Below are 12,533 nucleotides of genomic sequence, written 5' to 3'. Positions count from 1 at the left end.
CACACAAACATGTGCATGTTGTTCAAAGACGCGAAGTGAAGCACCAACCGGAAGTTACAGCAAATTGAATCGCGTCACGGCTCCCGCATGGGAGCCTTGTTCACCGCGTGCACCGCTGTCCTTGTAATAAACAAAGCAAATAAATATTTATTTATTTATTTCAAAATAATACCACTTTAACACACCGCGTTTCTTTCACTGGGCTTACTGTTTACAAGGTTCCCACTTGGGGCCGAAACCGTAATTACGAAACCGTAATTACGAAACCATAATTTACTACAGTTGGGTCGCTGCTTCACTTCGAGTCTCTCGTAAAACGTAAAAAATGAAAAGAAAAAAAAAGTCAAGATGTGAAATAAATTTATTACGTTGCATATATCTATTTTTGCCCTATTTTGAAATCGTAAATTTCCATGAACGGGCCCAAATCGCCATCTTAGTTCAACAAAACAACAGCCGCACCGCCTGGCCCATTGCCGTTTTCAGACATAGGCAGGTTCACCTGCGTATGCCTTAAATGGTTCTACAATCCTAGGATAAAAAAAGATTGCTGGTTACGACGGACGAAGACCACTTTGGTCCCGAAGGAGAGAGAGGGAGATATAAAAAAACAAAGGAAGGGCAGGGATGTTAACCAAAGCGTGTCTCCAGTTGGCTACCCTGTACTGCGGAAGGGGGAGAGGGGTATGAAAGGTTAGAGAAAAGAAGTACCGAGCGATGGATGAGCGATAAGGTTACCTAGCAAGGCACTACGCCATCGCACACAGTGTAAGTATCACATAAGCAGATATACAATGTCAGACAAGTGTAACGCAGCCTCCTCCCCCCCCCCCTTTTTTTTTGCACACAATCCGGTATCGCTTAGGCAAAGCAGAAGCGCAGTTATGGCCGCGCGAACTGATATGCGTGTATACGCTATTTAATAATGTTCGTTTCTGTTGTGTTTTATGGGCGCTTTATGGTGTTTGGAGGTCTTACCAATGGCAAGTTGGACGCTCGCTTAGATTTATGAGTGTGTTGAAGTAATAAAAGGGCTTTCGTCGCGTCGCGCACAAAGCACATGCGCGCGCACACACACACACACAACATATATATATATATATATATATATATATATATATATATATATATATATATATATATATATATATATATATATATATATATATATATATATATATATATATATATATATATATTGACGAGCACACACTAGCAGCCGTCAAATAGCCGCTTATAAACACTCCGTTCTCCCTAAATCCCTAGGTGAGGGAAATGGCTGTCCAATCGGACCGTCCATAGTCGTTGGGGCGTAGTCGACCCGACTTGGAGGAGGAGGCCTCACACACACACGCACTTTGCATTCCCAGAACCCGAGTTGGAGCGCGTCCCCGTAACCAGGAGGTCACGCCTGACCCCAGCCGGCGCCTCTAAATTCCAGAGCTGCCTTTCTCCTGCAGTCGCCACGAGTGTCAGCAGACTGTGACGAATCCTGGGGCCCACGTTCCGCAAAGCACCCTTTTGTTAGGGAAGCTCTTCTTGCTGCAGAGAGACTATGAAGACCCGGCAAATCAACCAACAATGCACGGGACGCCAAACGTGGCCCGCCCTGCTGCCGTCGCCTATTCTCCGTACGAGGCGCATGGTGGATTAACGCTGCTGCAGTTCGCAGTTCTCTGAAGGATGTTGATGGTCGGTTTGTGCTGTCATCCTCGCTGGTTCTCTGAAGGGCGCCACCACCGTGGGTCGATCGAAGCACGTGCAGCGGGCTGAAATAGCTTTGCAGAGCAGTACCCCTGCAGGCCGATCGTAACAGCTTCTCTATGGCCCGGAAAATCTCGACTGGCCAGTGCTGACAACCGCTGGGCAGGAAGAGAATAGCTGGCGAGCAAGAAGGTGGCCTTGCTCCCTACGACAACTGCGCCCTTGGAATGTGTTAAACCATCTTACAACAACCGGCACTGAAGAGTCGATCCCGGCAACACAATACCACTCAGCGTGGAAACGCCCGGAATCAGCTGTTAATCCACCTGGCTTCCTATCAAAATTTCAATGCAAGCCACTCAACTGGGAATCCCAAATTTTGCCCCAAAATTTCGTGCCGCCAAAGCGAACGTTCACGTTCTCCTTGAGTTCGACCAAACCCGACCGTCGCCCTGCACAAGAGTAAAGATTTACGCAGTACTTAACCAAAGGCTCTCAAATAACAATACCCAAACATAACTTAAGCAGCCTAAGTTCATGAACAGCCTGTTCTTACCCTATCGCATTGGCGTACTTATCGCACGTACTGGTGCCACTGAACAGTCTGGTCAACTCCACAGGTACGCAATCACAATCGCGCTAGCTTTGTGGTCCCTATTCCGAACACGTGCTTGCGTCGCACGCAAACGTTCCATCCCGCTTACTCACGTGTCTTTCTCTAGTCCATACAGGACATGTAACTTAAACGAACAATTAAACTTGCGGGACTTCCGCACTCCGCAGAACCCTTAAAATAATGCGTCTTATAATAACTAGTTCCATGCACGCTAACTAGAGAAGTCAGAACACGGCCGCCCTAAACACACACGAGCAACCCAGTCATAAACCTTCTGCTTCCTTCCGCCCGCACAGGACACGCGCTAAAGGAACTACGGACGCTTCTCAGTGCAAATTAGGCACTTACTGAGCATCAACGCGCTTAACCTTAGAAAATTCAAAAACGCTTATAAAAAAAAAGAAGGTTAACTAATATACATGCGCGTTACCATAGGCCTCTCACCGATAACCTTGACGCTCAGGTTACTCATACACACACAAAAAAAGCCTATCTACTCATTAATGAACACCTCGCGAAACTACATGCTTACATAAAACGCATCTTTCCAATCTCGGATCTTCTCGAACAAAAACACAAAGCTCATACCTTACATACTGAAAGAAATTCTAGTCTGAAATCGCGAAAATTTTGAAATGTTCAAAAATAAAACAAAACATCTTTCACTTCTACGGAAGCTCCCTTGGCTTCCCGTTCCAAACGTTTACGTCTGACTCATACTTTTGAGCCGTACTCGAGGTGGTCGCGGTTCGAAAGTTATTCTGGCTACCCAGGAACAACAAAAGGGCTGACACACTGTCAGCTCCTTCAAGACGTTACAGTCTTCTGCCAATTTGCGTCCTGGCACCAAGCTTTCATCATGACCTCGACTGACCGCGTCACGACTCCCTACCACCTCGTCTCGTCTTGCCACCTTGCGCTTCTTTGTACTACACGCTGCACTCTGAAAAGAACGACGGAACGACGAGGAACGTAACTGCCCCGTGCCCTTTGTCCGTGCAGAACATGCTTCTCGGTCTCTCTTTGACCGGTGGCTCGAACGTGTTTGATGCGCCAACATCGTCAATGACGACCGCACCTTGCTTTTCCTCGCGCCCTTCCTTGTTGCGTCTGTCGCCGAATTTGGCTGCGCTGCATTATTCACCGTCTTTCGGTCTTTACCGCGCTTTTTCTTTCGGCGCTTTCTCTTTGAAGCCTTTCTCATGCCGCCTTCTCGGGCCTCGTGCTGGCCGGTACACATCTCGTCGGCCTGGATCGGTCTCTTACCCGCACAGTCCGAATGATTACTAACTAAATCGCCCCTCTCTTGGCTAACTAGACTGGTGGAGAGCGGCTCCGATCCCTGAACCATGCAGTTGTCTTCCCTTGAGCTACGCAGCTCGCAATCCTGCGTACTGCCCTCAACTGCATAGTCCAGCTGGCACTGCGCTTCGGCACGCAGGTCTGACCTGACATGGGTGCTCGCGTCTGTCGGGTCAACACTACTCTGTGCTTCGTTAGCTACCTCGCTACCGTTACATGCGACGCACACGCGTGGTGACTGTGCCAATTCATTCACAGTTGGCCTAGCTGTCTCTACAGTGCTCTGTTGGCACAGCACCTCGTCGCTTTCACTATGGCCTTTAACGGTCTCTGTTGCCACTAAGGCATCGTTAGCAGCTAGCCCTTTCCCTTTACCTATGAATGTGCAGCCAATCTCACAGGCACTACTCTTCTCGTCGGCTTTTGGCGAAAATCCGCTAGATACTTCCTCATTTTTTTGCTCTGTGCCACCTACAGAATTTTCAGACAGCCGTTGTCTTTGTGCCTTTAACTGCTCGGAATATTGTATCTGTCTTTCCAATGCTGCCGTCTCTTTCTCGTGCTTTTGCTTACGTTCGTGACTCTCACGCTTACGTTCACGATGCTCACGCTCCCGTGATTCTAGTATCACCCCAAGCCATCTCAATGCTTTCATCATCATTGCCACTATCTTGAATCGCCTTTATGATAGCTGGCTTTTTCAACTGTTCGTCCGCCTCAACTCCCAAATCGTCGCACACCAATAACAAGTCTAACCTCGTCAACCTTCTAAGATCCATGACAGCTGCTCTGACTGGTGGTTAGAACTGTTTTCCTTAATTAATTTGTGCAAACACACAATATGCAACAAATTCCCAATTCCTAGAACTATCAAAATAAACACATTTGAAGTCTGGCGAATCAAAAGGAAAAAAAAAACCACGCGCTCACTTACGGTTACAGCACCCTGCCATCTGGTTCATCGGTCCGCTCTTCCCGGTTTCCAGGACTCTCTGGGTCGAAGGCTCGCTATTCTTCGCTGTTCCCAGTTCCTCAGGACTACTTTGGACGAAGGCTCTCTCTTCTTCGCTGTTCCAAGTTCCTCGGGAGTCCTTTGGACGAAGGCTCTTTCTTCTTCGCTGTTCCGGGTTCCTCAGGACTCTCTGGGTCGAAGGATCTTTCTTCTTCGCTGTTCCCAGTTTCTTAGGATTTCTTTCGATGAAGGTTCATCCGTAGCGCTGCCATCAGTTGTTGGATCTGGAGGACAATCACACTTGCTGTCCCCCAGATATTGGGCCTTGCCGTTGGGTGCGGGAGTTGGCCGACGTTGAGGAGGACTTTGGGATGAAAACTGGAGGTTTATTTACATTATTTACAGTGAGAGTACAAATAAATTAACAGTCATAAAGTCATTACGGGCCGACAGCAACTCGGACGCTGCGGCCCGTGGCAAGAAGCTCGAAAGAGATGAATGAAGGAATGCTCTCTTGCTGCTCCCGGTCTCTGGCTTTTAGCCCCTTCGGTGTCTCGAAGTCACGTCTCGTCCGGCCAATAGGCGAGCCCGCTCAGGTGGCGTCATTTTCGGCCAATGGTAGGCGCCCGTGCGAGTGCACGTCACATTCGGTTCAGAGGGTCATCACTCCTTGGGCTCCTATTGTCCGAGGGATTACTTGTCTGCGGTATTTCCTTCCTGGTCTGCAACTGCTGTCACAAAGGCGGACGGGGGGGATTGCTGCCAGGGCTTCACGATGCATTGCAGCCGTCTTGCCTCGCGGCTTGCAAGCGCTCAGAGGGGCCAGGCAGTTTGTTCTCGAGCGACCTTTCAGAGCCGCAAAGCAGCTTTGCTCGGGACCTATGTTACCTGGAACCGTGCCAGGCTCCCGCTACACTTTCGGGAAGAGTCAAGCAGTAAATAGCTCCACATGCGGCGCACGACGTGGGGGACGCCAATTTGTTTGCACGTGCCGCGCCTCGGTAACGTGGTAGATGTGCTTCTGCGCTCCTTAATTAGGTGTGACGCGATTCGATGGAGTCTGGTCAACTCGAAGGAGGCTCAGGAAAAGGCCCCGTATCTAACAATACTGCATTTAATATATATATATATATATATATATATATATATATATATATATACGGAGAGAGACAGAGGAAAGTTATAAGGGAAAGGCGGGAAGGTTAACCTGGCTGAGCCCGCCAAGCTACCCTGACTGGGGGGGAAGGGGATTGAAAGAGGAGACGGAAGAGAGAAATGAACGCCTGATTGTGTGTGTACCAGCGCAAAGTGCGAGCGTGCAGTGAGGTTTTGCTGTAGGTAAGCGCACAAGAGCACACAACGTGCGGCAGAGTTTAATGGTCAGAATGACTCACTTTCTAGGTTACGCTTTTTTGCGGGATTACAGCACACAATATTCAGGATGACTTACACGACGTGTGCGAAAACAGGCCACCGGTTGAACTATTCTAGCCTGCTCTCGCGATGTACCGAATCTGAGCTTATAAATGCAAACTGGACATTTAAGCGGAATGAATCCTGATTTTGGCTGGTCATCCAGCAGAAATTTAAGACGCCAGCGTGTCGCCATCTGCGACTCGGAAAACAATGCTTTGCGCATAGTTCTTCCAACTAGGGTGAACACTAAAAATAAAAAAAAAACAAGAAACACGAGCAGCTATATAGATTCAGTTGCATAAATTAAGATTACTATATGCAAAACTGATCATTCTACAGACCGCCATGGGATTCGAGACAATTCACCTGCCAAGTCTGCGTTCGCTAAGTACAAAAACATGCACACGTCAAGGCACGCTTTTGTGCGTCGTCTGTTCCGCATTTTTTAAACGAGTCTGCACATCTCACCCGTGGTAGCAAATGGTGTGAGCGTAATTTTGAATGTTCTTACTTCGCGCCCCACTATTTCTAACTGAAATTCGAATGTTCTTCTTAAGAAAAAAAAATTGACCTAGATGAGGTCAGCGCCATGTTGTTTCTTGCTTTGTGTTCCCCACGTGTGCCAGTGAATGTGAAGGAAGTTAACAGCAATTGGAAAATAATTTATTATTCTTTTAGCGTACAGACACACCTGACAGGCTTCCTTTCGGAAGTGCAAAACAATGGTTGCGGTCGTTTTGCCGTCCCGCGTTTAACCGTGTAGCTATGAATGTGCGCTTAGTGCATTGTGCCGGCTCGCAAGTACGTGGTGCATCAGCCGGATACGCTGCGCATAGCAGTCGGTGCTTCGCGTTTCGGGCATAACTGCGAACTTTATCTTTTTTTTTTTACTACGGCTACACATCTGTTCATGCCGAAACGCTACGCGTCTACGTATCGTGTTTACCGCATGAACAGATGCGTAGCGTTTGTTCAAAAAAATAAAATTCCCAGTTCCGCCGGGAAGGCGAAGCGCCGATTGCCGATAGCGAATTAGCAGATAAATGTACGAAGTAATGATAGCAGTTTTAGCGGCCGTATAAACTTGTAAACCTTCGCTTACTAACTAAATTACCAGTGATAGGATATGCAAGCGTGACTCAACGAGGGCGTAGATATAAGCAGACACACAGACACAGCGCTGCCTTTGCGTGTCTGCTTCTTTCTACGTCCTTGTTCAGTCGCGCTTACACATTCTATCATGTATTCAAACCAACTAGCCCGTCAACGTGTTTTAACTAAATTAACCAGCACGACGTCGCGCGCGCACAGGTAAACATGAACGCATCTCGCTCGATAACAGCGGAAACTGTCTGTGAAAACGCTCGAGTTAGGAATCGCGGTGGCAGCCGCGAGCCAATTGACCTCCGCGCATCTTTCGCTTCAACGCGAACGAAACGTCGAAGGCACAGCGCATAGGAAGCTACCGACACTACGCGCACTCTGCAAGCATTTCAGATCGCTTTGAAGATGAAGCCCGCGCGAGCTCGCACTTTGGCCGAGGCGCAGATCGCTTTCGACGCACACCAGCGCCGGCAACGCGTCCCTACGGCGTCCGCCAAAAGGCTGTTTTACATGGCGCGATTTTCAGTCAGCGACCGCCGCGACTTCGCGGGCTCTCCGCGACTATATATATCACTCTAAATATTTTTACACCCTTAAGGGTGTTTTCTTGTCGCACTGTAACACCCTTGCCGTGAGGGCCTTACAAAAATTTGTAAACGACGACAGCGGAGCTCTAACGAGACGTGCGATAACAAAAGACGTAGTTGAAAACTATGTAATCATTCTGACAGCCTCGGGCGCATATAAATATCCGACAGGAGAGCTTCCTATCTCTCCCTGTGAAATTCTCTTGTCGGATATTTCAGTGTGCCCAAGGCTGTCAGAATGATTACATAGTTTTCAACTACGTCTTTTGTCATCGCTCCTATCGTCAGAGCTCCACTGTTGACCTCTATAAATTTGTTAAGGCCCTGATGGTAAGGATGTTACAGTGCGACAAGAAAACACCCTTAAAACACCCTTAAGGGTGTAAAGTTTTTAGCGTGTAGATTCCAAAAAGTAGGTCGCGCCGTCGCTGAGTCGCAGCGATCGGCGCGATGTGGGAGGGGCCAAAAACTAGTAACGTTGGGAGGGGCAATGTGTGACGAAACAAAGCGCCGTCAAAATAGTCGCTTTCCTGTTTTACCGTGCGTTGGTAGCTCTGTTGTGGTAGCTCGGTGGAGCAATTCTGCGCGCCAGTTTTAGTTATGTTTAATAGGGCGTACCCACCAGCGCGTGCGGCTTAGGAGCTTCATAAACATTTCTTTTCTTCTGCTTACACAATTCGTTTAAAAGGAGAAGCTGCACGTTATCCAGGTGGAGAGAAGGACGCCGCTTCAACATAAAGCACGCACCCACTTGATCGCTACCGTTGTCAACTTCTTCATCGCTACAAATTGCGCCAGCTGCTTATACATGTACACTCAATAGTAGCTTGTTCTTCTGCAAAAGCAAATACTAATCCAGGATAAAAGTTCTGGCTTCCATAGTAACAACGAAACTAGAGTGTACTAAACGGAACCCCACCGACGCCGCACAATTAAGCCGCACGCTCATACTTGCAGTTTTGTGCAGCATCTCACTCACCGCATCTGCAAGCTGTCGTAAAGTCTCAGCTCTTTCAAAATGTTAAAAAACGTACTTATTCTATTGTCGAATCATAATAGGAAAATTCGAATATTTGATTAGTTTCCATGTTGCTTTTATTTAACGATGCAGGCATGGATATCTCGTGACCAGGGGGCAACCTTGCGCATCGCTGCGGCGGGAATCGCGCTGCAGCAAACGCATGTGAAAGCTGTCAGTGAAAATCGCTCTGCGACGTGCGCGGCAGCACGATTTTTTTGGCCCCAATCGCGCCATGTGAAACTAGCCTTAAGGCGTCTAGTACGGCGTCCGCGATTCGCGTGGCCAACGCCGTAAAGGGCGCGGCGGTTGTCTCACTCTGTACGAAGTGGCGGGCGAGGAGGACATCGAGCCACCCTAGCAGCAACACCATCCAGCTGGTGTTGCTAGCCTGACCCCCCTGCCTCGCGCGCCACAGGAGAGGGCGCGCATCTGGGCGGCGTTCCTCGCTCGCGCATGCGATATTTAACCGCGTTCGCCGGCTCACCCTCAGACGCTTTCACTCATACGGAACCTCACGGCGACGGCGACGGCAGAAATGCGCCGGGAGTGTCCATATAAATGCTATCGCAATAAAATTAACTGTCGAATCGTAAGTTTTTCTTTAGCTAATCAACCTGCTTACTGCATGCTCATCACAAATACAGTGCTTCGCGAAACACTTACTCTGAGCCCACTGATGTCTCGAGGCGCAGTTCAGTGACGCGCTGAGTTGCGAACCGAAACAGCAAGCAGGTTTAAAACGCACAGAGACGATTTCGGTTGTTTCATATTTCTTTTTATCTAGTATGATGAGGTTATTTATTCTTGATATTGGTATTTTCCGTCGCTAACATTACTAGAAACTTCCATGTAATTCGCGGTACCCTACATTCCTACGGTCCGTCCAAGAAGGCACCCCAGACGCTTTCAGATCCACTCGGAAAGAGAGACCGAGAAAGAATACTAAGTTTTCCTTCCCGCGCAACAACACACGCTTCTCGAAGTGCCTCTAAGGGCCTTTGTTATTTCTATTATTGTTATCATTATTTTATTGTTTACTTTGTCATGGCTGCAAGTGTCAACTAGGCTCCAGCGTCTATGCATGGCTGGGTGTGGAATTTGCGAACACCTGTTCCTTCCGTCTTGAAATGGCCGATGCACCAGCGTGTGACAATTGTGAGTCTGAAGACACGATCGAGCGCCTGTTGTGCACTTGCCCTCAACACGACGTTCAACGCATCTCTTCACCAAGCGCACTAAGCAAACTGGACTCTAGAACACTTCCTGAAGCAAAAGTTCTTGGACCCTGGCCACATCCGTCGCGGGCGCAGAAAGCTATTTGAGCGCTAGTGCAGTTTTTGAAGACAACCGGCTTCCGTGACCGATTGTAGTCCCGCTGCGCGCATTATTGGGTGCGTGCGGTCCTCCCTGTCCCCCCCTCTTTCTACTCCCACTTTCCCTTACCCCCAGTGTAGAGTAGCAACTGGTACTCTCGTCTGGTTGACCTCCCCACCTTTCCTCTCCTTGCTTTGTCCCTCTCTCTTTTCACTAAGAAGGTAGATAACGGCTTAGAACGGAGTGTGGCTTGTGAAGCCAATTTTTTTCCCGGACTGCTGCTAGATACGATGAAAACCACACTCTTACAGTGATTAGGTAACTTAGAGTATTTATCGCTAGGCTTACCACTGCCACAATGCTAACCTCGTGCTACACCGGCACACGTCTGAACGCTGCGAATGTGTCAGGTGCCACGAACGTTTGCTGGCTAGAGTTACACCCGTCGCGTGTAATCTCGCGGCTTTATCTTATGGCTGGTGCACAATAATGCCTTGTCATGTATAGGCGCAGAAATGTGCAAGCTCAAGAGTATATTGTTTCCGACGTCCCCAACTAGGCTTCCAAGTGCTGGTAAAGTTTATTACTTTACCAGCACTTTATCGTCCTCCTTTTGACATGAACGTGCCGTAAATTTCCCTTAACATTCGCTGCAGGTCGGGCACCACTTGTATTCGCTTGACAGGATGCGAAGTGAGTTCAGGTCATTTCAGATCTGAGATGATGGCAGGCCAACGGTTGTCGGAGCCGTGCGTAGCTGCCATGAACCGGCCCTTACCTTTTTCTTGCAGCAAGGGAAGAAAGTGCCCAGGACGAAGATGGCCAACAGTGGACCGGACAGGGCTCCGACCAGCGAAGCTGAAGCCTGCGATAAAGACAACGCAGATTAAAAAAAAAAGTCAACCCTTGTCTTTAGTGTATACTGCAGGCTCCCTTCTCGAAGTTTGCTTCGTCGTAACCCTTTGGGGAGACGTTTCGCGTCCTGATGCGGACCAATAACTGCGTTAATCAGCGCGAGAACTACCATTTACACTTTTTTTTTTGCGTGAAATAACAGAGTGAGCTCGAAGGAGCCTTCAAGGACGTTGCAGAAATAACTCGCGGCGGACGTACTTTGTAATGACACATTCCATTTTCCATCCTTTTCGTGCGAAGCGTAGCCCATTCTACTGAAATAAGAAGCGCTTTCACCTCTGCATGTAATCTGAATAAACGAATCACAGTTATAACAACAAGGGCTCATGGCTAGTCATAAGTGGCCCTGGTAGCTATTGGTGAATGAGGGAAGCCGATGGTAAGTTGAGTCAAGGTGAAGAGAAAGAAGGATGAACCAGTTTCAATTGTTCCAAGACTTAAATGATTTGGCGAGAAATCTGCGCCTACGGGAGTACCTCTATGATCGTGCAACTGCAGAGGGGAGTCGTGATCAGCTACCTGGACTCTCCGATAAATCATGGACACCTGGTGAGGCACGCGATAAATATTTGGACATGTACATTTGCGTGGTTCAAAAAGACACTGTAAAAGAGTACGAGAGGCGTCATCCCGTCCACAGGAACCTCTCAAAACAGGAAGAGGGAGCGCTGCGAACCTTGCGTGACGATCAAACAATTGTGATTAAGCCAGCGGGCAAAAGTGGTGAAGTGGAGGTACTTGACCGGAGTGTTTACATAGCCGAAGGTTTCCGTCAACTGGACGACTCTAATGTTTATACAGAACTTCCAAGCAACCCTACCGAGAAGTTTGAAAGGGAAATAAAGGACCTCCTCACCCCTCCGCTCAAGGCAGAGAAGATAACCGATACGGCATTTAGAGCCTTGATACCAAGAAGCTCTGGCCCCGGCCGTTTCTACTTTCTACCCAAAATTCACAAAATAAACAATCCTGGCTAGCCTATCATTTCCAGCAATGCAACAATAACTGCGAAAATATCCAGCTTTATTGACATTCCCATTAAGGACATTCCATCTTCGTTCCCCTCGTACATTAAAGACACAAATCACTTCCTTCAGGAGGTATCAAACCTGGCGGTAACGGGGGGGGGGGGCTTACTTGGTCACTATGGATTTCGCAATTTTTGTACACCAACATGCCCCGCGCCTAGGGCATAGCTTCCACAGTTTCTGCTTACGCTGGCTCCAGCCAACCTAGCCAATTAGAGAAGGATACAATTGAGACCCTCCTAAATTTAGTACATAAATATAATCACTTCGAGTTTGACAATAAGCATTATCGGCAAATCAACGGAACCGTCATGAAAATGAAGATGACGTCAAATTATGCATAGATCCTTATGGTATCGTTAAAATCCCCTTCCTCGCAAATTAGGTCATAAAACCAATATTTTACAAGCGATTCCTGGATGATATTTTCTTTTTGTGGGCCGACAGTGAACAAGGTTTCTTGCATTTCATTTCCAATTTAAATTCTTTGCACTCGTCAGTTGGCTACGCAAAGCTCCCAAGATAGTGTTCCCTTCCTCGAAGTCACTTTGTCACTGAGTGGTGGGCGCATTTC

The 12,533-nt window shown here is 48.1% G+C and overlaps 1 protein-coding gene across 1 annotated transcript in view; it reads right to left on the bottom strand.

Moving 5' to 3' along the window:
• The window catches only part of LOC142585018 (sodium-coupled monocarboxylate transporter 1-like), an 81,588-nt gene that overhangs the window by 15,749 nt on the left and 53,306 nt on the right, over positions 1 to 12,533 (bottom strand). The window contains exon 13 of the mRNA XM_075695452.1: positions 10,795 to 10,881. Coding sequence (XP_075551567.1) covers positions 10,795 to 10,881 — 87 coding nt within the window. The remainder of the gene's footprint in view (positions 1 to 10,794; positions 10,882 to 12,533) is intronic.

The sequence above is a fragment of the Dermacentor variabilis genome, chromosome 6 (assembly GCF_050947875.1).
Source record: "Dermacentor variabilis isolate Ectoservices chromosome 6, ASM5094787v1, whole genome shotgun sequence".
Lineage (NCBI taxonomy): Eukaryota > Metazoa > Arthropoda > Arachnida > Ixodida > Ixodidae > Dermacentor > Dermacentor variabilis.
The sequence above is the reverse complement of the archived record's forward strand: the minus strand, read 5'-3'. Positions and strand labels throughout refer to the sequence as shown.